This window comes from Erinaceus europaeus, chromosome 20 (assembly GCF_950295315.1).
Source record: "Erinaceus europaeus chromosome 20, mEriEur2.1, whole genome shotgun sequence".
Lineage (NCBI taxonomy): Eukaryota > Metazoa > Chordata > Mammalia > Eulipotyphla > Erinaceidae > Erinaceus > Erinaceus europaeus.
Genome location: NC_080181.1, coordinates 9,972,479 through 9,999,859, shown reverse-complemented (window position 1 = coordinate 9,999,859; position 27,381 = coordinate 9,972,479). Strand labels below are relative to the sequence as shown.

General features: G+C 40.6%; 3 protein-coding genes across 3 annotated transcripts; all 3 read right to left on the bottom strand.

The window, feature by feature from the left end:
* Nucleotides 1-7,663: 7,663 nt before the first annotated feature.
* LOC103111385 (olfactory receptor 8B3-like) lies at nucleotides 7,664-8,596 on the bottom strand. Its single transcript, XM_007520665.1, has one exon. The coding sequence runs from the start codon at nucleotides 8,594-8,596 to the stop codon at nucleotides 7,664-7,666; it is 933 nt and encodes a 310-aa protein (XP_007520727.1).
* An 8,588-nt stretch (nucleotides 8,597-17,184) lies between these two features.
* Nucleotides 17,185-19,177, bottom strand: LOC103111419 (olfactory receptor 8B8-like). The gene is made up of 2 exons (XM_060179754.1): nucleotides 18,239-19,177; nucleotides 17,185-17,256 (listed from the first exon to the last, which is right to left on the bottom strand). Exons 1-2 carry the CDS (start codon nucleotides 19,169-19,171, stop codon nucleotides 17,185-17,187), a joined length of 1,005 nt encoding a protein of 334 aa, XP_060035737.1. The 5' UTR covers nucleotides 19,172-19,177.
* A 5,725-nt stretch (nucleotides 19,178-24,902) lies between these two features.
* On the bottom strand, nucleotides 24,903-25,850 carry LOC103111418 (olfactory receptor 8B3-like). Its single transcript, XM_007520696.3, has one exon. The coding sequence runs from the start codon at nucleotides 25,839-25,841 to the stop codon at nucleotides 24,903-24,905; it is 939 nt and encodes a 312-aa protein (XP_007520758.3). The 5' UTR covers nucleotides 25,842-25,850.
* Between the last annotated feature and the right edge of the window lie 1,531 nt (nucleotides 25,851-27,381).

Sequence of the window (27,381 nt, the reverse complement as noted above, 5' to 3'; positions counted from 1 at the left end):
AACTGATACCAAGAAATGGAAAGATATCCCATGCTCATGGATTAGAAGAATAAATATCATCAAAATGAATATTCTCCCCAGAGCCATATACAAATTTAATGCAATACCCATCAAAGTTCCACCAAGCTTCTTTAAGAGAATAGAACAAACACTACAATCATTTATCTGGAACCTGAAAACACCTAGAATTGCCAAAACCATCTTAAGGAAAAGAAACAGAAATGGAGGCATCACACTCCCAGACCTTAAACTATATTATAAAGCCATCATCATCAAAACAGCATGGTACTGGAACAAAAATAGGCACACAGACCAGTGGAACAGAATTGAAAGCCCAGAAGTAAATCCCAACACCTATGGGCATCTAATCTTTGATAAGGGGGCCCAAAGGATTAAATGGAAAAAGGAGGCTCTCTTCAATAAATGGTGCTGGGAAAACTGGGTTGAAACATGCAGAAGAATGAAATTGAACCACTTTATCTTGCCAGAAACAAAAATCAACTCCAAATGGATCAAAGACCTAGATGTCAGACCAGAAACAATCAAATACTTAGAGGAAAACATTGGTAAAACACTTTCCCACATACACCTCAAGGACATCTTTGATGAATCAAACCCAATTGCAAGGAAGACTAAAGCAGAAACAAACCAATGGGACTACATCAAATTGAAAAGCTTCTGCACATCCAAAGAAACTATTAAACAAACAGAGAGACCCCTCACAGAATGGGAGAAAATCTTCACATGCCAGACATCAGACAAGAAACTAATCACCAAAATATATAAAGAGCTCAGCAAACTTAGCCGCAAAAAAAGCAAATGACCCCATCCAAAAATGGGCAGAGGAAATGAACAAAACATTCACCACAGAGGAGATCCAAAAGGCTAACAAACATATGAAAAACTGCTCTAGGTCACTGATTGTCAGAGAAATGCAAATTAAGACAACACTAAGATAGCACCTCACTCCTGTAAGAATGGAATACATCAAAAAGGACAGCAGCAACAAATGCTGGAGAGGATGTGGGGACAAAGGAACCCTTTTACATTGCTGGTGGGAATGTAAATTGGTACAGCCTCTGTGGAGAGCAGTCTGGAAAACTCTCAGAAGGCTAGACATGGACCTTCCATATGACCCAGTAATTCCCCTCCTGGGGTTATACCCCAAGGACTCCATAACACCCAACCAAAAAGAGGTGTGTACTCCTATGTTCATAGCAGCACAATTCATAATAGCTAAAACCTGGAAGCAACCCAGGTGCCCAACAACAGATGAGTGACTGAGAAAGCTGTGGTATATATACACAATGGAATACTATGCAGCTATCAAGAATAATGAACCCACCTTCTCTGACCCATCTTGGACAGAGCTAGAAGGAATTATGTTAAGTGAACTAAGTCAGAAAGATAAAGATGAGTATGGGATGATCCCACTCATCAACAGAAGCTGACTTAGAAGATCTGAAAGGGAAACTAAAAGCAGGACCTGATCAAATTGTAAGTAGGGCACCAAAGTAAAAACCCAGTGGTGAGGGGTAGACATGTAGCTTCTTGGGCCAGTGGGGGGTGGGAGTGGGCGGGAGGGATGGGTCACAGTCCTTTGGTGGTGGGAATGGTGTTTATGTACACTCCTAGCAAAATGTAGACATATAAATCAGTAGTTAATTAATATGAGAGGGGGAAATCAATTGTATGTCTCAAAGTTTCTCAAAAGACAAACTGAGTCTTTTTAATATATAGGCTATGTATTTGATATGCGGACTCCCTCAAAAGCCTAGACCAAGTAGATTAGAAGCATCCAATAGCACAGCCTTATACAAGATACTGGGTACTGTACAGCAAACCATAACAAAGGGACTTTTCAAAGTTAACCCAATTAACAAATAATGTGATGATAATATTAACTATCGATTGTCTTTTTGAACCCTAAGACAGCAGGAACCTCACATCTTCACTATAGAGCCCCTACTTCCCCCAGTCCTGGAACCCTTGGATAGGGCCCACTTTCCCGTATGCATCTCCCAATCCAAACCAAATAATATTGCATCCGCCAATCACAACCTAACCAAAGCAACGATTGCCACCTCAACATGCTTCACCTCAGACTGTATCCAGAGACTTCACGTGTGGAATGACAACCCTTCAGCTTCATTACTCGGGTGAGACCTTTCCTTTTATAGTACACTCTAATTTCATCTCAGGTAGTTCACTTTCTAACAAAGTCCCATAACCTAGATATACACCAGTTTCTGTGAGAGAGAGCTTATGTGCACACGTATCCATAAACTACTACAAAATATATACCTGAAAGCAGAAGTACACTAGAGTTTGCAGTGAGTACCTCCCTAACACTTTCTCTCCACTATTCCAAACTTGGGATCCATGATTGCTCAACAAATTGTTTGGCTTCATATGTTAACTCTCTTTTCAATCACCAGGTTCCAGATGCCACCAGGATGCTGGCTAGGCTTCCCTGGATTGAAGACCCCACCAATGTGTCCTGGAGCTCAGCTTCCCCAGAGACACACCTTACTAGGCAAAGAGAGAGGCAGACTGGGGGTATGGACCGACAAGTCAACGCCCATGTTCAGCGGGGAAGCAATTATAGAAGCCAGACCTTCTACCTTCTGCAACCCTCAACGACCCTGGGTCCATGCTTCCAGAGGGCTAGAGAATGGGAAAGCTACCATGGGAGGGGGTGGGTTATGGGGATTGGGTGGTGGGAATTGTGTGGAGTTGTACCCCTCCTACCTTACGTTTTTGTTCACTAATCCTTTCTTAAATAAAAAATTTTAAAAAAAGAATAAAAACTCTGATTCAGCCTATGCAAAAATAAAAATAAATAAATTAGGTCCATCTTGTCCCCACCAAAACACGGTGTATGACTAAAACATAATTTTATATTTTAGTGTACATGACTTGACTTTTGTTATTTAGTGTTTTAACACTTGTTGAAGTAATACAACTAGCTTATAGCACTAGCTATAAGTATACACTAGCTTATAGCACTGTGTAACTGTATAGCAATATAAATCAGCATCTATACTTACTACATTATATTTACCATTGAAAGTCTACTTTCCATATGTCAACATCCAAAGCTTCCCACTCCCACCCCTTTACCAAAGGCTTCCCACTTCCCTTCTGGTAACTACTCTTTAGTTTCTTGTAAAATAACAGAATTTTTTGCTTGGCTTTTCTAGATTGCTTTTGTTTCTTTACCTTCCACATACAAGTTACATCATATAGTGTTTGCTTTACTCCTTCTGGTTATTTTTCACCAAGTATAAAACCTTATGGATCCAAACAAGCTATTGCAAATGAGAAAAATACATCTTTTTCACAGCTGAGAAACATTCTGTTGTGTATAGACAACACATCTTCTTACACAAAATTCAAATCTCTTTCACTAGAAAAGAAAACAAACAGGTTCCAATTGCAGCCTATCAATTATGACAAAGAAACAGAATCTCTCATGTCTACATGCACAATAAGGGTACAAATTAAAACCCTCTATTCAGGAATTTTCACAGAGCAAGTTTCACATCCCTGTTCTTCAAGCTTTAAATTAAAGGGTTCAGTAAGGAAACTGTGATGCTGTAAGAGACAGAGGAAATTTTGCACTGATCCATAGACACAGCAGAAGATGGTACATAAATGCCCTAAACCAAAGAAGAGAGAAACAGCACTGATGTGGGAGCTGCAGGTTCTACAGGCTTTGGCCCTGCCCTCCTTGGAGCTCATGTAGAAGATACTGGAGAGGATAAAGTCATCGAAGACAAAGATGGTGACACTGAGCACAATGATGGCACCACCTGCCACAATATAAACAACCACTTCAGGAAAAGGACAACAGACTGACTCATTCAATGATGGCCATTTTGGCCAATACCGTGCCATTTCATCAACTGGAGTCCTAATCATGGAATCCTTGGATCCTCCCATAGGTACTGTGGGCTTACCTCTAACAGATCCCTCTCTTTACCATCACTGGTCCCTTCCATCAGGAATCTCATAGTAAACCCTTTTGTAAGCCTCTCCAGGAACTTAACCACTATCCAGAACTTCCCTGTTCTCTGAAGGAAGACTGGATCATCCTCTCTGCCACTTAAGGAAGACTGGTCCTGAAATGAGTACAGCCTACAGTATTTCCAGCTGTGACTCACAGGGACTCCAAGGTTTTATGGGCTCCTGTGCTAAATAGGAATATATATGGGACCTGGGTCAATTCAACATGGTTAACAGTTATATATATATTTCAAGTCTGGAAGCTACTCTCTGCCCTAATCCAGTTTTCAAGTTTATTCTCAATTCTGACACCATTCTCCCAGACAGTATTTCTAGTCTACCTTCATGTTAGCTATCAAGGTCAAGCAAAAAATACTGAAGTCATGGGCCCTAAGGAACATACCTAAAATAGATATCCTAGCTTTTTTTCCACTCTTAGGTCCCTATTCTCATCTGCTCTATTCCTATTTTTTGGCTTCTGTTTATTAAACAGTTTGTCCTACTTTATATTTTACTGCCTTTCAGCCACCAACTTAACAAATGCTACTATGATTCCAGATACAGACAACCTCACCAGTGTGTTCTGGAACCTCACCTCTCCAGAGCCCTATCCAACTAGGGAAAGACAGAAACAGGCTGGGGGTATGAATTGACCTGCCAATGTCCATATCCAGCAAAGAACCCCTTCCTTCTGTACCCCTAAAAGAATTTTGGTCCATACTCCCAGAGCAGAGAAAAGATAAGGAAAGATGACCAGAGGGCTCTGGACCCCAGGCCCACCATGACCCAAAATGTCTGTCACCAGTAATCTTCGTTTTTATACAAATAAAAGGGAAGGGAGTCTGGAAAACACCAGAGGAATCCAGACACTGTTTCACTTATCTCTTTATTTGAAGGTTTTCAAGGTGTAGTCATCCAATTCAACTGTCTCTCTGAAATGATGTATCTGAAATTTATCGTTGACAAATGTGACGTATCTGAAAAATATCAGTACAAAATGAAGCAGTTCTTAATGGTGTGAATTATTCTAAAAATTTACCAACTGAAAATAAATACCAACTGAAAACTCTATTTGATTGTTTACCAGGAACTGATCCATAGTGCTTCAGTAACTGGTATCATCTATTTCTTCTTGTGGTACAAAAAAGAAATAAAGACCACAGCGTTAGAACGTATGTGCATGGACCTATAACTCTACTCTTACTTTTATCTAACTGGGCAAACTAAACCTCCTCTTCTGCTCATTCACATCACATATTGTAGAAAGAAGCACTTCTTTCATAGATTACTGTGATGATCACATTACAAAATGTAGTTCAATGGTTACAACTATGTCTGGCCCAGGGTAAATCATCACCATCATTTGACAGTAGCCTCACAAATTCCAGAAGGACCACCATAATGGAACTCTTTCTGCCCTTAATTCCTGTGTCCCAACTATAAATTTCTAGTTTTTTAAGAACTCACCAGTCTTCTGTCTTAATTATTTGAAATTATAGTAGGAACTTAACTTAGTACTTCTGAAATTGTTCCCATTTCTCACAGCTAACTCACAGTCAGCACACACTGTGCTCTCAGGCATTTCCCTCAGTCACCACACATCCAGGCAGTTTTTTTAAGTTTCACATAACTCCACTACTGAATTTCAGTGGTTCCTGTTACTTGAGCATAGTCCCACACACTGCTGTAAAGCCACCTATGAACACAAAGCTCATTATTATTTTGAAACCAGCGCCTAAAGATAAAGGCAATCTACTACAACTATATGCAATGCAACTATACATTAATATTGATATTAACATTAACATTTCTCCACAACAGACAACAGTGGCAATTCTCTCCACATGTGGGGAAGGAATTTCCTCTGTCCTGCACTGGCCTGGATGGTGCTCAAACTCTGCCAGCTTTGTTCCATGTGAGCAAATCTGTGCTAGGAAGTTTGGTTATGTACCTGAACCTTTATTCTGAATCTGAATTTATGGGTCAGTTTCATGTTCCATTTAAGTAAGAATATAAGAAAGGTTTTGCATCAATTCATTTTAAACTTTAACAAAAAACTATACTATAGACTATTTTTAAATGAAAATCTCATTTAAAATAAAACCTTATAATCAGCTTGTAATATATACAAATTTATTTCCTGAAATTTTTCTCCCTTGAATTCTTCTCAGAAACACAAGACCCTAAACATATTTCATGACTTTATTTATTTTTTTTGAGATAAAAAGTCAGCTTCCGGAGGCCAGGTGGTAGAGCAATGGGTTAAGCACACATTGCGCAAAGTGCAAGGATTGGAGAAAGGATCCCCATTCGAGTCCCCAGCCCCCCACCTGCAGGGGGGTTGCTTCAAATGCGGTGAAACAGATCTTCAGGTGTCTGTCTTTCTCACCCCCTCTCTGTCTTCCCTTCCTCTCTCAATTTCTCTCTGTTCTATCCAACAGCAGCAGCAGTGGCAACAATAACAATGACAACAAGGGCAATAAAATGGGAAAAATGGCCTCCAGGAGCAGTGGATTTGTAGTGCAGGCACCGAGCCCCAACAATAACCCTGGAAACAAACAAAAAAAAAAAGGTCAGATTTCAAAAGACAACTGTTTTCTTATGTCATGTATACTCAAATAAATATATAATGAAAGAAGTGTGCTAGAAAGAGTAGTAGATTTGAGATGAGGAGGCTAGTCTCAAGTTGTGTGGCTTGAGGCACAGCATTAACCTCAGTGGGTGTCAATATTCTTCTGTGTCATAAGTATACACTAGCAGCAATTGATGCCAATACCAATGTGCTATTCTGAGGACAGTGGGGGAGGCACATTTTTAGAAATCGTAGCTAAGAAAAGCAAGATGGGGGCCAGGCAGTAGTGCAGTGGATTAAGCACACATGGCGTGAAGCACAAGGACTGGCGAAAGGATCCCGGTTTGAGCCCCTGGCCCCCACCAGCAGGGGAATCACTTCACAAGTGGTAAAGCAGGTCTGCAGGTGTCTATCTTTAGCTCTTCCCCTCTCTGTCTTCCCTTCCTCTCTCGATTTTCCTCTGTCCTATCCAACAACAATGACAGCAATAACAATAATAATAACAACGATGATAAACAACAAGGGCAACAAAGGGGAAAAATATCCTCCAGGAGCAGTAGATTCATAGTACAGGCAACAAGCCCCAGCAATAACCCTGGAGGCAAAAAAAAAAAGAGTGAATACTTTAAAGATGGAAATAGAGTCATTTACTGATCCACACAGAATCTGCTCTATGAAATACTGGCATTTGAAGGAATTACTGGCCTGCCTCTAGAGAATGAATGCAGAGTAGGGACATATCATCTGACGATTCTAATGGCATGAGTGACAATTCAGAAACCTTTGGATACACAAAGTGATAACTAATTTATTCATTATTCATAAATCCATTAATATTTTTAGGAGAGATAAAAAGTCCATAAGGACAACCGAAAAGATAAATCACCTCTTTCATGCTGTCTTTACAAAGGAAAACCCAGAAAGGAAGAAATTCTGAAAAGTGTTAATGAAAGAAGAGAAACATTAAAACAATTAGAAAGATGAGAAAGAAATGAGCTAGGAAGACTGCAACTAAAGTATCCCAACAAACAAGCATAATCTTCTTATCTTGTGACTACGTGAACAGTGAAACATCAATTCTGATCAAACCTTATTCCTGCCCAGGGTTTTTCTTAGAGCCAATTTTACATCTTTGTTCCGCAAGCTGTAGATTAATGGGTTCATCATGGGAACCACATTCGTGTAAAACACAGAAGAGATTTTGCCCTGGTCCATGGACCCAGCAGAAGATGGTTTGAGGTACATGAATGCACCTGAGCCAAAGAAAAGGGCAACAGCCATGATGTGGGAGCTGCAGGTGCTGAAGGCTTTGGCCCTGCCCTCCTTGGAGCTGATGCGGAGGATGCTGGAGATGATGAAGCCATAGGAGACAAAGATGGTGACACTGGGCACAGTGATGGCACTGCCTGCTACAATATAAACAACCAGCTCATTGACATATATACTTGTGCAGGAGAGCTGGAGCAAGGGAAGAATATCACAAAAATAGTGGTTGATGGTATTTATATCACAGAAGGTCACTCTCAGCATGGCCCCAGTATGGGCAAAGGCACTGGCAAATGCCACCAAATAACAGCCAATTGTAAGACTTGAACACACTTTTGGGGACATGGCAATGTTATACAAGAGCGGATTGCAAATGGCTACATAGCGATCATAGGCCATTGCTGTCAGCACATAGCACTCAGAAATGACGAAAAAACAGTAGAAATAGAGCTGAGTCATGCATTCTGCATATGAGATCATATTCTTCTTTGAGGTGAATTTAATCAGCATTTTGGGCGTAAACACAGAAGAGTAGCAGATGTCTATGAAGGAGAGGTTAAAGAGGAAAAAGTACATGGGGGTGTGCAGGTGTAAATTCAGTCTAATTAGTGTTACCATACCTAAATTTCCTAACAAGCAAATCATATACATTATGAGAAACAGGAATAACAAAGGAAGTTGAAGATCTGGTCGATTTGTTAATCCTAAGAGAATGAATTCGGTCACAACAGAGTCATTTCCAAAAGCCATTCTATTCCAAGGAGCTGGATCTGTGAACAGAAGAATGTGGATGACATTAGAGGGAAACCTAGAAGTTTCCACATATTCAGTCCTCTAAAAGGAGATACTGCTGGACTATCTAAAACTTTCCCTGTCTGGGCTTTTAAATTCTGGCATCTCAGAAGTCGAGTGGTAGCGCAGCAGGTTAAGCACACGTGGCACAAAGTGCAAGGACCAGCGTAAGGATCCCGGTTAGAGCCCCCGGCTCCCTACCTGCAGGGGAGTTGCTTCACAGGCCGTGAAGCAGGTCTGCAGGTGTCTTTCTTTCTCTCCCCCTGTCTGTCTTCCCCTCATCTCTCCATTTCTCTCTGTCCTATCTAACAATGATAACATCAATAACAACAACAATAAAAAACAACAAGGGTAACAAAAGGGAAAATTAAAAAATAATAAAAATAATAAAAATTTTGGCATCTCCATTATCTTAATTATCAGGAACACTAAAACTTCCATTTAAGGTTTTTTTTTTCTTCTACCAGGGTTATCACTGGTGTCTATCCACTGCTCCTGACAGCCAGTTTTCCTTTTTTTTTTTTTAATTTGATACTGAGAGGGGGAGGGGAGATAGAGAGAGAAAGAGAAATATCTGTAGACCTGCTACACTGCTTCTGAGGCTTCCCCCTGCATGTTGGGAGTGAGTACTCAGAACATGGTAACATATGTACTCCACTGCAATTAAGGATTTTTTAAGCCCAATAAGGCAAAGACATCATACATTTAATTTTCAGATGAAATATCACTGCATATGCAAGTACTGCTGAAAGACATTAAAATGATGAAGGGAAGAGGTCATGGATAGCAGCAGGATCAGCCTTTTCTCACCTCATAAATTTTCATCACTCAATACCTCAGTTCACCAAGAAAAAAATGAAGGCAGCAATATTAGCAACCTGGAACTGACATCTGAAGCATCTCACGCAGCTTCGACTTGATGGGGTGGGAACCAAGCGTGCATGTAATCCAAGACCAGAGTTAAGTTAGCATCTATGTCACAAAGTACAAGCCTGAAATGAAGGAAAGAAAACTAACCCAAGAAGAAGCCTTCACACTCTGCTCTCCTCTCCAACACTATCCTTCCTCAGTCTTACTTGAGTCTCCGGACTTAATACAAAAACAAGTGACATATCCTACATCCCTGGGTCTCCCTCTCTCCAAGTGGACATTTTATGATGAAGCTCAGGGCTCACCATCCTCAGACGGAAGTTCCCAGCTTCCTCATCATGGTCTCTCTGCTGGAGGGCAAGTTCAGGTTCATAGATTTTGCTCCCTTTGACTCAAAGGATGCTCCTGAGACTGGACTGCAGGTGTGCCCTGGAAACCTTCTGACACTAAAGATCACAATTTCTGATTATGATTTGGAATCTTCTGCAGTATCAGACAAGAAATTAAAGTCTTTGCCGCTACCACATTGGCCACTTGATAAAAACAGATGATTTCACATGAGATTAATCATATATTGACTACAAAGAGGGGAGAAGCTAATACCATCTCTTCCCCAGGGATACCCATCCTGTGGCTGGGAGAAGATACATGGTTGTATTTATAGTCTGAACCATGATCTGTATACATTTCCTAGGGATGAAATTTCTTTCCCAAGTTTCTGTCCTCAACTCTTGGGAATTTGCATTTCCCACAATAGAGCCCAAAATAAATTCCCCAATTCTTGTCATCTCTCATTTCTTCTCTCTCTCTTTCCTTGCATCCTAAGTGGAAATTGTCTGCCTCTTCTATGCTTTATATCTGTATCTGAAGATTTTAAATATGCAATAACTTCAACTGTCTCTCTGCTATAACATAGCTGAAATATTTTGAAATGTCATTTGTTCATTGTAAACACCTACTGGAAAAGTCTACCCATTCCTCAGGGACTGTATATGAAATATTTCAGTAACTTGGGTTATCTGTATTTTCTTTTGGCAAAAAAATTAACAGGGACTATGAAGACATCTCACTAACTATAGTAAGTTGGAAAAATCATTTATCTCTCTATCTGTTTCATAGTTATAGGGATGGTTAAAACCAAAGGGATAAAGAATAGGAAAGCTATCAGGGGAGGGGAGGGGATACAGAGTTCTGGTGGTGGGAACTGTGTGGAGTTGTGCCCCTCTTTTCCTATGTTTTTTGTCAGTGTTTCTTTTTTATAAATAAAATAAAATAAAATAAAATAAAAAAGCATCCCTTCAGTAAGCTGCTGTAATGAGCAAATGAGTAAGTACAACTGAAATGAATACAGCACTGGCTGGCCCAAGGGTGAATAGCCAATAAATAGTTGTTGTTGGGGTTGGAGAGATAGCATAGAAGTTCTGCAAAAGACTTGCTTGAGGGACAGAGACCCCAGGCTCAAACCCCAGCACCACCATAAACCAGAGCTGAGCAGCACTCTGGTTTCTCCACCTTTTCTTCTGTGTATCTCTCTTTTAAGTAAATTTTTAGAAGAAATAATCTGTTATTATTTAGGTTCTCATAAATTCTAGTAGGTTCTCCATAATAATATTCACCAGATGTTTCTTCTGATTTTATGTTCCAATTAAACTCTAAATTCTATAAGAACAAATATGTTTCTATCGTGTATGTTTGATAAATGCAATATAAGATTTACTAATAGGTAAATAACCAAAGGTGCTGTAGTTATGTTGCTCTCTGAGAACCTCCACAATATTATCACATTTCTCACGCTAAGCCATAGAATTGACAACCACATGGATTCTAGCCCTTCCCCTCATCATGTCAATTCAGGCAGCTTGAAGGTTATCACTTATCTCCACTACTGGGATTTCAGTGGCTCTATTATTTAAACTATTCCCACATACTCCTTGTTATTCAACAATCTATACTATCTGCTAGGATATATTTTAAAATCCCAGATTTCTTTTTTCCTTTCTCTGATCTTTACAATTTATCATTTAAAAAAACTTATTTTAAATAAGGTGAAGGCTTTATATAATAACGTGGTTTTAAAGTATTTTATGGAAGTAACATTTGTTTATATGTGCTTCTACTATACAGCAATAAAAATCAACATGCACATACATTATGTTCAATTCCCCACTTTCAAAATACATGCCGCCTTCACACTTCTCTGTTAGCCAAGAATTAGGTAAACAAGTTCTAGTGATTTACAATCTGTCTTTATATCAGCTTTCTTGAATAATTCCTCCAAAATATTGTTTTAAATGGAATCTAATTTTAAAGAAAGCTTATTTCTCAGAAACAGAAGCAGATTATATTTGTATTCTGAGTCTCATCATTCTTTTTCCAGCCATGACATCATCTCCCCAGGCAATAGCTAGGATCCACCCGCATATCAGATTTCAGGCTCAGGTGGAAAAAAAACAAACTAGTATAGCCACAGGTCCTTTGGAATATAATTAAAATATGCCTACTAGCTATCCACAAAATGGAGGACCCCCTCCCCCCCCCAGCCAACACTTCATCTGCACTATTCCAGCATGATTGTTCAACAATTTGTTTGGCTTTGTATGTTAACTCTCTTTTCAGCCACCAGGTTCCAGATGCTAGCACGATGCCAACCAGACTTCCCTGGAAAGGCAATTCCACCAATGTGTCCTAGAGCTCTGCTTCCCGGGAGACCCACCCTACTAGGGAAAGAGAGAGGCGGGCTGGGAGTATGGATCGGCCTGTCAACACCTATATTCAGTGGGGAAGCAATTACAGAAGCCAGACCTTTCACTTCCTGCATCCCACAATGACCCTGGGTTCATACTCCCAGAGGGTTAATTAAAGCTGGGAGTCGGGTGGTAGTGCAGCGGGTTAAACACAGGTGGCGCAAAGTGCAAGGATCGGCCTAAGGATCCCAGTTAAAGAACAGGAAAGCTGTCGAGAGAAGGGGTAGGATACAGAGTTCTGGTAGTGGGAATTGTATGGAGTTGTACCCCTCTTATCCTATGGTTTTTTTCAGTGTTTCCTTTTTATAAAGAAAATAAAAAAAGAAAAAAAAAAAGGTTAACAACCAGTTAGAACCTACTCTCAAGACCCACCTCATATAGTCATAAAATAATTAAACAATGAACACATCTTTTTTACGGCACTTAAAAAATACAACTCCAAGATCACATATTAGAATAATGGAACATGCTAACATTGGAGTCGGGGTGTGGAAAAAGTAGTCACTTAAAACCTTAGTTCAACAATTTAACAATGATGGGAACCTCAAAGCAAACAAGTGCCATTCAGATACACTAGATTTCAACACCTAAATACTGAGTATAAATTATATAAAAAGGGAGTCAGGTCAGAGAAATAGCACCAGAATTTCATAACAGAGGACCCAGATGCCCCAGATTCAATTCCTGGAACCATCATATGACACAGCTGAGGAGTAGCTTGGTTTAAAAAAATAAATAAAGGTGAGGGGGTGCTGACAAGATATCTCACTTGCTCACTTGGTTAGTGTGCTTGCTTGGTCATGGGCGAGGTCCAGGTTCAAGTCTGGCCCCCATTACACTCTCTGTCTATCTTTTTTTCCTCCAGAGTTAACACTGGGCTCAGTGTCAACACCACAAAGCCACTGCTCCTGGTGACCATCCCCCCGACCACCATTTGACTATATAGAGAGAAATTGAGAGGGGGAGGGGAAGATAAGAGAGAGATAGAGATAGACAGAGAGAGATAAACACCTGAAGAACTGCTTCACTGCTTGTGAAAATCCACACTGTAGGTAGGAAGCAAGGGCTTCAACATAGCTCCTTGCACTGATCCTTGCACACAGTACTAGGTGTGCTAACCAGGTGCAATACTGCCTAGCTGCCTGTCTCTGCCTTTTTATCTTAAAAAAAAAAATCAGCTTGGGAAGCCTCAGTGACAACAAAAAGAAAAAAGGAGAGCCAGAGAGATTTCAAAATAGTAACATTGTTATAAATGTTATGTTACTACAATCACCTGAGAGCATGATTAAATCATTACATCATACGTTGTATTAAAACTTTAGAGTGCTTTTTTTTTTTTTTTTTTTGGAAGGGTGGGGGATAGAGGACCCATTTTCTCAAAAGAGGAATAATCCAACACTGCCCTAACAGACATGGCTGAGTGTTGTTTTCGACAGGCTGGCTTCACGGGCAGGTAACAGATGACCAGGGACTCATGGTTGAGCTGTACGCAGTATCTCTTTATTCATGCAGGACGCAGCGCAATCTATACCAAGCTAGACTAAAACTAACACAACTACCAACTAACTAAAACGAACAATGTTGTCCTTACATACTTTCCAAGTAGGGTGTAAACAAGATGTGACATACAGAGGGTGGAGAGAAAAGTGACTGGTGAATATCAGGGTGTGACAAGGAGAAGGGACGGAGCAGGCAAGAATTCTACCACTGAACCACCAATGCCTTGGAGGGAGGGTGGTGCTTGTTAACAGTGGTTGTGTAAATAGAATGCAGTGGTTATGTAAATGGAATAGTGTTAAGCAGGGGGGATTAAACCAAATGAAACAGAAGAGGTTTTTAGAAGTAGAATTAGAAGCATACCAACAATTCCCCCTTTCTTTTTAACTAGTGGCCATAGTACCAGGATTGTGGAGTGAACAGAAACCTATATCATACAGGCGTTTTCAAAAGAACTGGCATACGACATGGAGGAACAAAACAGGAGAGCAGGGGGTCGGGCGGTGGTGCAGTGGGTTAAGCACACGTGGCGCAAAGCGCAGGGACCGGCGTAAGGATCCTGGTTCGACCCCTGGCCCCCCACCTGCAGGGGAGTCGCTTTACGGGTGGTGAAGCAGGTCTGCAGGTGTCTATCTTTCTCTCCCCCTCTCTGTCTTCCCCTCCTCTCTCCATTTCTCTCTGTCCTATCCAATAACAAAAAGCAACATCAACAATGGCAATAATAACCGGAACGAGGCTGCAACAACTAGGGCAACAAAAAGGGGGGAAAAATGGCCTCCAGGAGCGGTGGATTCATGGTGCAGGCACCGAGCCCAGCAATAACCCTGGAGGAAAAAAAAAAACAACAGGAGAGCAGCAATAACCAGTGTGATGCCAAGGGGAGCATTTCCTACCTTAAAGGGCAAGGCCTAGCAGGCGAAAGGGCATTTTTTGCCTCTGGGGTCAACTATTGCCTCTGGGGGTGCTTCATGCCTCTGTGGACATCTCTTGCCTCAAAGGGCATTCATGCCTCTGTGGGCATCTCTTGTTTCAAAGGGCATTTCCTGCCTCTGTGGGCATCACCTAGCAAGGAAGGAGAGTTTTCTGCCCCTGGGACAGAGCCTGCAGGCGAGGGAGCACGGTCTATAAAGTCCCCAGGCAACTAGCTGAAGTTAGTCTTTGAGAAACAAGCAGTGTGTACCAGTAAGTCCGATGGAAGTGTCAGTCCAAAGTAGATGACCACGGAAGAAAATGCCAGGGGATGAAACATTGCACGTCTGTCTCAATGGGGAATGTCAGCCACCAGAATTCTGCTTTTCTGTAGAGAGTGAGCTTTGGAGTCTGTGAATCTGTTTCTTCAGGTCATGCCAGGTCACATCACTGGTTTCCGGTGGTGTGTTATGGTCATTCCATCTTGTGGGTGACGTCAGAGAACAGGGGTCCAAATGGATTTCCAGGAGTTCCATTTGAGTAGATGCTTTTTCATGTGAAGACTTGACAGCTGAAATTCACTTACTTGTCAAACAAAACTTGTAGCAGATTAGAAGTTTACTATAATTGATAATGCCATTATAATTGGAAGTTCTTTCTAGTATGATTTTAAGGTTGATTAAACAGTTTAAACTCAATAAGATGTGGAAAGGTAAACAGAAGAACCACGGTTAAAAGCCTCAGGCATGAGAATAATTAACATAATCATTGCACTATCTTCCCCGCCCATAACTCATACTGTTTTCAGGATTAAATGTTTCAGATTTATACCAAGACATAAAAAAGGAATTAAAGGAGGGAAAAACAATTTTTTGGATTGTTTCTGGATGTCTCTAGAAATCATGGCTGTGTCCAGCATTTTTTTAAGTCAATGTCAAACAAAAATTCAGTCATTCAAATCACTCTCTTATGAAACAGATCTCACCATGTAGTATCATGAGTCCCCGGAGGGCGTCCTAGTCCAAAAAGCTCCTCGAAATTCCATTTAGGGTGCTTCTGACTGTTCCTGCTGGATTGTTTCAGGCACCCATTTTTAAAAGTGTCTTCCCATTGAAGATAGAATCCAATCAGGAGAGTAGAACTAACCATGTGTCTCCATTCTTGGGGACTTCCAGGGTACTGGAGAACACTCCTCAAATTAGAGTAGTCCTTCTCAGTGGGAAACATGTGAGAAGAAATCCAGAAAGTCCCAGGGGAAATCTCCGTACATATCCCAAGGTCTACGATCATGGTCATAAAGAACCAAATTGTGGCCCGGAGCAAAATGCAGTCCTTCTCCTCGGGAAACATGGGAAAGGGAATCCAGAAAGTCCAAGGAGAAATCTCCATGCATCTCCCAAGCTCTATGATTAAGGTCACAAGAAACCAAAGTTCCCGGTCAGGGAAACAAAGTGTGGCACAGAGCAAAATGTTCCAGAGACAGAGTAACTGTCTCATGATGAAACAGTAGAGGCTTTGGCAAACCTCTTCGTAAGCAGAAGAGAAGACCATAGTGCGTAGGTAGGCAAAGTCTTCACTTATCTGGGAGTTGCGCAGGTCTGGTCCCACGTTGTAGGCGCCATATGTTGTTTTCGACGGGCTGGCTTCACAGGTGGGTAACAGATGACCAGGGACTCATGGTTGAGCTGTACGCAGTATCTCTTTATTCATGCAGGACGCAGCGCAATCTATACCAAGCTAGACTAAAACTAACACAACAACCAACTAACTAAAATGAACAATGTTGTCCTTACATACTTTCCAAGTAGGGTGTAAACAAGATGTGACATACAGAGGGTGGAGAGAAAAGTGACTGGTGAATATCAGGGTGTGACAAGGAGAGGGGTCGAAGCAGGCAAGAATTCTACCACTGAACCACCAATGCCCTGGAGGGAGGGTGGTGCTTGTTAACAGTGGTTATGTAAATAGAATGCAGTGGTTATGTAAATAGAATAGTGTTAAGCAGGGGGGATTAAACCAAATGAAACAGAAGAGGTTTTTAGAAGTAGAATTAGAAGCATACCAACAGCTGAGAAAAAAAATATATATATATATATATATCCTCCAGGATTATTGCTGGGACTTGGTGCCTACACTATGAATCCACAGCTCCTGGAGGCCATTTTTCCCATTTTTGTTGCCCTTGTTGCTGTTATTGCTTCTGTTGTTGTTGGATAGGATAGAGAGAAAGAGAGAGGAGGGGAAGACAGAGAAGGGAAGAGAAAAATAGACATCTGCAGACCTGCTTCACCACTTGTGAAGCGACCTCCCAGGGGCTCCAACTGGGATCCTTATGGTGGTCCTTGTGCTTTCTGCCATGTGCACTTAGCCTGCTGTACTGCTGCCAAGCCCCCCACAAGTATATCATGCCCATTAGCTCTCGTTCCCCCAAAACAGTATTAACACACAGTCAGTTCTCAATAATAAAAATAAGTTTTTAGCAAAGCTTTATAGAGAATGGGGAAGAATCACAAAATAGGATACACATTATGAATCAAGTCCATTTTCTAAAATTTTCCTTCCCATGGCCTCTTCTCTGTAACACAAAATCCTAGATTTCTAACAGAAAAAAAAAATCAGCATTCAAAATAGAATCATTTTCTCCCATGTCATATTTATTAAAATAAAGGGTAAAATACAAACATGCAGAGTGGTAGACTTGAAATGAAGAGGCTAAGATCAAGGTTTGTGACTTGCATTCAAGTATAACCTCTAAGTCAGTGTCTCACCTGTGTCATAAATATATACTGACACAAATAATGTGCTGTTTTGATTACAGAAAGTAATGTACACGTCTGCCAAATTTCTGCCCCAAAAAGCATAATGTGCAGTGATTATAGCTGAAAACTGTGCTTATATGACAGTCCTTAATAAATCTGGTATAACCGTGAATCAGAGGTTAAAAGTGTCATATTCTACCCCAACAGGATGGAAAGAACCATTAGCCCCTAATGACTAATTCATGGTCCTGATGTACAAGTGACAGTTTAGAAACCTTCCAATGTACAAGGTGAAACTAGTTTTACTTTGTCATTTGTAGAATCACTCATCTTTTTGCAAGAGAAAATAAAAGTACTTAAGACAATAAAAATAGATAGTCATTGTTTAATGTTATCTTATAACTAGAAAAGATATAAAAATCAGTTGAGAAATGGTTTTCAGAACAATTTTAACAGTAATTAGAAATATACTGAAAAAAAAAAAGATTTCCTTCAGCTAATGAGAAAGGAAAGAGACAGAATGTATGCAACTAGCAAGACCATATATCCATAAAGCCTGCCTGACCTTTCAGTCCCTGAGAAATTCAAGACACTGACTTTGATCAAAACTTCCTCTTAGTCATGGCTTTTCTTTTATCTTTTTATTTCGTTATTGGGGGATTAATGTGTACAGTAAAATACAACAATCTGTACATGCATAACATTTCCCAGTTTTCTGCATAACAATACAACCCCCACTAGGCCCTCCTCTGCCATCATGTTCCAGGACCTGAACCCTCCCCCCGACCCCAGAGTCTTTGACTTTGATACAATGCACCAACTCCAGTCCAAGTCCTACTTAATGTTTTTTTCAGAGCAAGTTTAACATCTTTATTCCTCAAACTATAAATTAAAGGGTTCAGCATGGGAATCACATTGGTATAGAACACAGAGGAGATTTTGCCCTGGTCCATGGACCCAGCAGAAGATGGTTTGAGGTACATGAATGCACCTGAGCCAAAGAAAAGGGCAACAGCAATGATGTGGGAGCTGCAGGTGCTGAAGGCTTTGGCCCTGCCCTCCTTGGAGCTGATGCGGAGGATGCTGGAGATGATGAAGCCATAGGAGACAAAGATGGTGACACTGGGCACAGTGATGTTAATTCCCACCACAACAAAAACTACCATCTCATTGACATAGGTGCTGGTGCAGGAGAGCTGGAGGAGAGGAAGGATGTCACACAAATAGTGGTTGATGGTGTCTGCATCACAGAAAGTCAGTCTCAGCATACAACCTGTGTGGGCCACGGCACCAGAAAAAGCCACCAGATATGAGCCAAACATAAGACTGGAACACACCTTGGGGGACATGACACTGTTATACATAAGTGGGTTACAGATGGCCACATAGCGATCATAGGCCATTACTGTCAGCACATAGCCTTCAGAAATACCAAAAAAGCAGAAAAAGAAGAGCTGGGTCATGCACCCATGGTAGGAGATAATATTCTTCTTAAATATTAAGTGATTTAGCATTTTGGGAGTAAACACAGTAGAGTAACAGAGATCTATAGTGGAGAGATTAAAGAGGAAAAAGTACATGGGGGTGTGCAAGTGTGAATTTAAACCAATTAGAGTTATTAAACTCAAGTTTCCCAGCACAGTGACCATGTACACTACTAGAAAAAAGAAAAACAAGGAAAGCTGAGTATCTGGTAGCTCTGCCAACCCCACCAGAATGAATTCAGTCACAAGAGAAGCATTTCCAGGAGCCATTCTTCTCAAAAGGAATCTGTAGGCACAGGGGAAAAGGGGGTTATATTAGAGGATAATGCTGTTCTTCCAAATAATATGGTCTCTACAACTGTGAGTTTATGTTGGAATGTCTGACACTTCCCCAGTATGGACATATGGTATATACCATTATCATGAACAAATAAAGCAAACATTCCCTTCCTAGAGTCTGAAAATAAGCTAATATAACAAAGGGTAATAAAAAAAAAGTCTGCAGAAAGACCATCATTTCCCCCACACAAAATGATTGGAGGAGGGCAAGGGAACTTTGGATCAGAACAGAATTGTTCTCTCATCTCACCATTTCTGCCTTTGTATAATGCTCCCCTTACCAGTAAAGCAGAGGCAGACACCTTGATGACTTGATACTGGCTTCTGTAACACAAATTAGAATTGGTGCATTACAAACCAAGAACATCAGTTCTAATCTGCAAGTAAGGAACCCAAGTCTAAGAGAAGACAGGCTACTTCTCAGGTCAGCAAAAGCCATCAATATGGAAGACTGAGTTTCTTCCATGGAGACAAGTCTTACTGAGATGCTTCTTTCTGAGCCTCCTAATCCTGAACATTCTAGAATCCCCCTGGACCACAGCCTCCCTAGCAGTTTCAATAGCATCTACAGATAGCATTACATGGGAACAAAAGTAGCAGACTTTATATCTGGACTTCTATCTCCTAAAAATGAAATAACCCAGAAACTCACCCTCCTTAAGTCAGAAGACCTAAGTGGTTTCTTGTCTTTGATTTTTAGCCCCACCATCCTAGGAAGACAGCTTGCATTTCTGAGGCTTTTGAACCTTTAATTCTAAGACTGCAGCCTAAACCTAATTTCAGATGTGCCCTGAAAATGTCTGACTAGAACTTTGAGTCTCCTCCAGCAGCAGAGCAAAATGAAGTCTCTATTGCCATCACACTGCCACTGAGTAAGCGCCGAATAAGAGGCTGAAGTGAGTGGGAGGATACAGTGTCCTTGGTTATAAACAGCTCACTCTGTCTCTTCCTTCCCTGGGGAACAGAGTCCATGGAAAAGGGAAATAATAAGGCTCAATTTATTCTCTGAACTATAATTTGTACTTGGCAAGTTTTCTTGTCACTAGGGACTGTGTACCTCACAAGATGTAAATAAAAACTCATTTCCCATCCTCTTTACTTAAGGGAAATCTATGGTATAGGTTCCTTTTTTCTTACTTCGTATTTCTAAAATGACGGTTTTCTCAAGTTTACTTCTGGGTTTATATACCTAATTTTTTCAAAAACGGAAGTGACTCGATTTAGTTACTGTCATGCCTGGGCTAACTACAAAATGTTAATGTCCTTCTGTTTTACAAATTTTCACCTCTTGCCACTTGGTTTGGCTTACATACTGTGTCTTCTTCACATGGGTTTCCCTCTGGGCTCATCCAGTCCCTCAAACTTCTCTTTCACATTTCCTTTTCATACAAGAACAATATCCAAGCAGTTAGGTGGTGCTGCACCTGGTTAAGTGCACATATTATTAATTTGGGTGTGCAAGGACCCAGGTTCGAGCCCCCAACTCTTACCTGTATGAGGATGCTTCGCGTGTGGTGAAGCAGATCTGCAGATGTCCATCTTTCTCCCTCTTTACCTCCCCCTTCTCTTTCAGTTTCTCTCTGTCTTATCCAATAAAATAGAATGAAAAAAAAAGGAAAAAGATGGCTGCCAAGAGTGATGGGTTCATAGTGCCAGTACCAACTCCCAGAGATATTCCTGGTGGCAATTAAGAAAAATCAATAAATAAAGGACAACATTCAAATAAACTGGGTGGTGGCACACTAGGTAGAGCACACACATTACCATGAATAAGGACCTCAATTAAAGTCCCCTGTCCCCACCTGCAGTGAGAAGCTTCAGAAGCAGTGGAGCAAAGCTGCTGGTGTCTCTCACTATCTATCTCCCTCTCAATTTCCCTCTGTCCTATCAAATACAAAGGAGGGGGGGGGGAGAATAACACCACTTGAATAAATTAATGAGCTCATTTTAACTTTTGCCTCTTAAAAAACCTTATCTCTAAATATTGAGGCACATCAGTTTCAGGGAATTAATTCTTCCCCTAACAACCACTGTCAAACAATAAAGATATGTTAGACCTCAAGAAAGCATAAATGATTTCAAAAGCCTTACATGGCATTATGTTGAAGAACCTGAATGAAGAGAATATAAGTGATCATTTTTCCTTCAAAAACCAAACAAATTTAGTAGTCAGGTCAGAATTTATTTCCATATCATACAATATTTGGTACCAGAGCTTTTATTACAGATGTCTTAAATAAAAAAATAAAGTTTACAAGAAAACAGTAAATGTGGATTTGTTTTTAAGATTTATGTCTTAATGAGGGGAGAAGAAAACACAAGAGTATCTCTCCAGCATGTGTGATGCTGAGGATTCAAGAACTCCAACTTGAAAATTGCATGCTTTAACTGCTACACTACTTCCTGAGGCATGGGAATGTGAAATTTTGTTGAAAAACTGATGTGATCATGTTGCCAAAAGTGACAATGCACTTATATCACTAAGAAAGAAAATAAGTCAGTGACCAGAGAATGACATGAAGTTCACTTGTCTCTTAGAATTTCTATTTTATACTTAATGTACTCCTTTAGAAGGATCAAGATACTTATTTGTTACAAAGATTTCAATGATTTATCCAGACTTCAGTTACACTGCTTTTCCTAGGTAAACCATTATTCCACATGTGTCTCTGCAGTGGACCATGAGCCAGCTTGATTTACTTGTGGGTATATTATACCTATAAAACCTTCTGCGATTATTCTGCAATAAATAGGATGGACAGATGATAGATAGATAGATAGATAGATAGATAGATAGATAGATAGATAGATAGATGAATCAATATAGACAGGCAGAATTGTGATCATTCCACCAATGAAGTTTGTTGTCAAATTTATAAATACTATTCATATTTCAGTACCCATCTACAGATATTCCAATCTTATACTTCAGTGCTATATAGTAGTTATAATTGAAGTTAAAGTTTTGAGTACTCTAAAATTAAATTTGATGTGACATCTTCTGTAAACTTCATTTATATACGGCAATAACTGTACTGATACGGATTTTGACTGGCAATGAATTCAGTAAGTGAGGAGCCAAGGACATTCCTGACTCACTGACACACTGTCAATAGCGAAGATGGAATATACACTGCACAAGACTGACAGCAGCAGGTCAGCAAGAGAGGGGAGGCATCACTGATCACGAGTTGCACACTGAATCCAGTAGAGTTACATGAGTATATGCCAGAGCCGCTAAAATGTGGTCTTTAAAAAAATGCAACTAATAGTGCTTTCAAAATATGTACTACTTCATTTGACTTGTACCATCGCACTGTGAAATTCTAGCCATGGAGAAACTGACACTGGGAAGTCAGAGAGCATTCCACAGACAGCAAAATCAGGAGTCACATGGTTGCAAATCTAGTGGTTTTTGCAGGCTGGGTCACTTATACCTAACTAGGTCAAAAAGAAGAACAAGAGTCATCCTCCCAGGACCTGGGTCATGTTTCTTTTCTTTTTTTTTTTTTAAGTGTTTTTTATTATTTATTTATTTTCCCTTTTGTTGCCCTTGTTGATTTTTATCATTGTTGTAGTTATTATTGTTGTTGATGTCATCGTTGTTAGATAGGACAGAGAAATGGAGAGAGGAGGGGAAGACAGAGAGGGGGAAAGATAGACACCTGCAGATCTGCTTCACCAAAGGTGAAGCAACCCCCCTGCAGGTGGTGAGCCAGTGGCTCGAACCAGGATCCTTACGCTGGTCCTTGCACTTCTTGCCACACGCACTTAACCTGCTGCGCTATGGCCCAACTCCCCTGGGTCCTGTTTCTAATGACACTCTGCAGTCTCCAAATATACTTTTAGGCAAGATGAGTGAAAAAATAAGCTAAGGCAGAAGATACAAAAAAATCTTTTTTAAGGTGTACTACTTTGTGGGATTCACTAAAAGTCACTGTGGAACTCAAATTCTTCTCTAGAATCAGTAAGAAGCAAACATAGAATAAGTATTCAAGCAGTGGAGGAGAGGTTAGAGCTAAACTCCTTTTGAGAAAGGTGACAACAGTTTTTATTTTTATTGTATTTGAGATAGCTACTTTTTTTCTAAGCCCCAATCCTCCACTCTCATTTCCTAATTCTTTTCACAATTCCTAGCTCTCTTCTTTCCACTTCACAATCTCACCAGTCTACTTTCTAACCCTCCTATTCATCTGGATAATTCCTGCCCATCACCCCTCTGGAAGGTTCTGCAGGTGCTTGTGTCTTTTCAGTGTAATACTATGGAATTGTCCTAATTTAGTCAGAGGTGTCTATTCATGACCTCTCTCTTCCTTCCCATTTGTACCCAGATCTACCTTACTGTAGATAAGAGGTCCTGTAAGAACAGACTGCTAGACCGCCCTTCCCTAGTCCTATCTCTGATGCTTAGAATCAGATGCAGGATGTATGCTATGCCTACATGTGGGTAAAATAGTCACATCCTTTTTACATCATATGCATTATACATAAACTTCAAAGACAAATCAATGAAAATAATGGAAAGTGCTGCTTGCTAATGAGTTAAGAGTGGCAAAGTATGCTTGAGAAGAGGACAGGACAATCCCTCTGCTTTACAAAATCTATGTTCTCAAAGAATGTTGGTCTATAGCTCTCTTTTCTTATATTTCAGTCCATTTTTGATATCATAGTTAAGCTGTTCTCATGAGATGACTTCGATGATCTTTTATTTTATACTTTAAGTATCTGTATAATGTTGTATTGTTTAGAAATACTTAATAAAGTTAACCACAGAAACTTTGAAAAAAAATCAGCAAGCATCTGAAGTAACACTTTTCCCAAGAAGACACAGCATTTCCTGTCCTGAAATCTCAAGAGGTAAAACTCAGCACAGCTCCCCTGTATGCCTGGCTGTGGGATGAGATGAAAATCTCTCTGTAATCCCATTTAATCCCATTCCTTTAGGACCACACAGTGAGAAGATCTCCAGATATTTATCTCCATTTGGGAAACAAAGGAACCCCTCCTCCACACCCCCACCCCCTTCCCAGTAAAAAGTCCCTACAGCACTCAAAATTGGCCACTCTCATTTCCATACAATCAGTAGTCTTTCAACAGGCTATTGTATTATTATACTATGATTCAATGGCTTGTTGAATAAATAAATGACTGAATCTAAGGCCCAACAAAGCCTATATATCTTATTTAGGGTGGGGAGATAGTATAATGGTTATGTAAAAGGATTTTCATGCCTGAGGCTTCAAAGTCCAAGGCTTTATCTTTGCACCACCATTAAGAGACTCAAGCAGGTAAAAAAACAAAACAAAACAAAATATGAAAAAAAAAACATACTACATATCTATGGCAAACGTCACAGGAATTCCAGCTACATCTCAGTCAAAAATCTCTCATCATCTCATCATTCTTGGATATATTGCCACTGATCCTTTTCTCCTAAAGGCCTTATAATCTCTCTAAACAGAAACTGGTAAAAACATTTACTTTCTATATAAAGGCAAAGGACTGAGTCTCCTCTTCCTTACGGTGTCTTTTCTTGTGAAGTGATTTATACCCTTCACTTATCTCACTATCATAAAATCATTTGCATTTCTATTGTGATTGATTTCTATTTTGTCCATAGCTTTATACACTGTATGCCCTTAGTAGGCATTGGCAGTAACATCTAACACAATGTAGGAGAACAACCTTTTTTCAAAGTCTTATTCACTGCAATCTGGACATCTTTGTTCCTCAAACTATAGATAAAAGGATTCATCATTGGGCCCACAATGGTATAAAAGACTGTGGTTATTTTATCTTGGTCCAGAGAACCAGAAGAAGGTTTAAGATACATGAATGCTGATGACCCAAAGAAGAGAGAAACTGCAACTATGTGGGAGCTGCAGGTGCTGAAAGCTTTGGCCCTGCCCTCCCTGGAATGGATGTGGAGGATGTTGGAGATGATCAAGGTGTAAGACATGGAGATGGTGACACTGGGCACTATGACATTAACACCGACCACAATGAAAACCACCAGCTCATTGATGGAGGTGCTGGTGCAGGACAGCTGGAGCAGAGGAGGGATGTCACACATGTAATGGTTGATGATGTTACTCTCACAGAAGGTAACTCTCAGCATGCAGACAGTGTGGGCCACAGCGCCCACAACCCCCATTGCATAAGTACCTGCTGTCAGCATGAGACACACCTGACGGGACATGGTGACCCTGTAAAGCAAGGGCTTACAGATGGCCACATAGCGGTCATAGGCCATTGATGTCAAAATGCAGCACTCATCAATAACAAAGAAAGCAAAGAAAAAGAGCTGAGCCATGCACGCTTCATACAAAATGGTGTTCTGTTCTATAAAACTAATCAGCATCTTGGGAATAATGACAGAGGAAAAGCAGAGGTCAATGAAGGAAAGGTTGAAGAGAAAGTAGTACATAGGAGTGTGCAGATGAGGGTTCAGACCAATCAGAACAAGCAAACCAATGTTCCCCAACACAGTGACCACATAGATTCCCAAGAAAATGAAGAAGAGAGGCAGCTGGAGTTCTGGCTGTTGTGTTAAACCCAAGAGGATAAACTCAGTCACTGAAGAACCATTTCTTGAGGCCATTCTTCCCTAGGACACATCTGTGAGAACAGAAGGAAGAGTAGCATTAAAGTGAGGACCCAGGGCTGGGGAGATAGCTCAGCCTTAGGACACAGTATCTGCATGCCTAAGGGCTCCTCCTCAGGATCATCATATGCCAGAGCTGAGGGGGTTTCTAGAGTCTCTCTTTATCTCCCTCACAGAAAAATAAATAAACCTAAGGTCTTTACCTAATTTTTAATCTGAAAATGAAGATAAAGTGAGTTCCCAGCTTTCTCCATTAAACCCCTCTACAAGGTCACCATCCCTCAGAGAACCGACTCAGCCCACCCTGTTGCTTTTTCTCCCTCTGTTGTGTAAAGGCTGAGAGAATACTGAAGGACAGACAGCACATTCAAGGGCACAGAGTGAGATCCTGGAACGCTGGGACCTCCCACTTTGGTCCATTTTGGTGCTGACAGCCACTAGGTCTGCTGTGAGGACAACAGTCATCCCAACAGAAAAAAAGATGTGGCATTTAAAGGGGTCTTGGGCTCCACAAAGAGGTTTAGAAGACGAACAGGATGGATAAAAGTGAGCACTCACCCCTGAACCAGGACTTCAGAAGTACCCTGATTAACTCTTGTCTCCTGTTCTCACAGAATGACAAATGACTCTGCTGAACCCCAGGAGTGAGCAGGCCAGAGCAATGATCTTCTTGTTACTGTCTTTGGTTGTCTGTCCCCTAGGCTCTGAGAAGCCATGAGTTCAGATTATGATTCTGACGGTAGCTTTACCCAGAGTGTCCTTGCTAGCCTAGAGGGCAGCAAATAGCTTCTGTTGATGCCAAAGAAGCCATCTGTCAAGATGACCCAAGAGGGTTGTTTTGAATTGGCAAATCCTAGGGACTGATTAAAATTGAAAGACCTGTGCTGTCCCAGTTTTCCCCAAAGACCAGGCTTTGAAGCAAAGAGAAATTATTTACCTGACATTTAGACCTTGTTCACTACAAGTGATCTACTGGGAGTAAACACTTAGACTTACATAGTTTCCTACCAAGCAGAAAAGTAGAATAAACTTTCCTGCACCCACATAGCTTCTTTCCAGCACCATTAACTTCATGAAATGTTAACATTTCTTTCTGAGGCCAGGCAGTGGCGCACCTGGTCAAGCGCACAGGCTACATTGTACAAGAACCTGGGTTCATGCCCCCTGGCTCCCACCTGGAGGGGGAAGCTTTACAAGTGTTGCAGCAAGGTTGCAGGTTTCTCTCTCTATTTCCATATCCCCCTCCCTTCTCAATTTCTCTCTGTCTCTACCCACTAAATTAAAAATATTTAAAAAAAACATTTCTTTCTTTGCCTCCACTCCCTATGACACATAAGCAAACACTCAAGTGAGTCACTTAATTTAAACCTAAAATAACCTAGATTTTTTTTCTTTATTCAGTGTTTTTCTTGCAGTAGGATTACAATAATACTTGGTATACAAAGACAACAAGTATTTGTTTAATAAAAAAAGGAATATGAATATGGCTCTTTCCTTTCTTTAATGGAACCTATCCTAGATGCTACCACAAAGAAGT

What these genes read in the sequence shown, in the direction of transcription:
- LOC103111385 (XM_007520665.1), bottom strand. Translation starts at nt 8,596, where the DNA reads ATGGCTTTTGGAAATGACTCTGTTGTGACCGAATTCATTCTCTTAGGA.
- LOC103111419 (XM_060179754.1), bottom strand. Translation starts at nt 19,171, where the DNA reads ATGGCTCCTGGAAATGCTTCTCTTGTGACTGAATTCATTCTGGTGGGG. An exon ending in TAAGTAGGACTTGGACTGGA is followed by an intron (nt 17,257 to 18,238) that starts GTTGGTGCATTG and finishes TTTTTCTGTTAG; the next exon opens with AAATCTAGGATTTTGTGTTA.
- LOC103111418 (XM_007520696.3), bottom strand. Translation starts at nt 25,841, where the DNA reads ATGGCCTCAAGAAATGGTTCTTCAGTGACTGAGTTTATCCTCTTGGGT.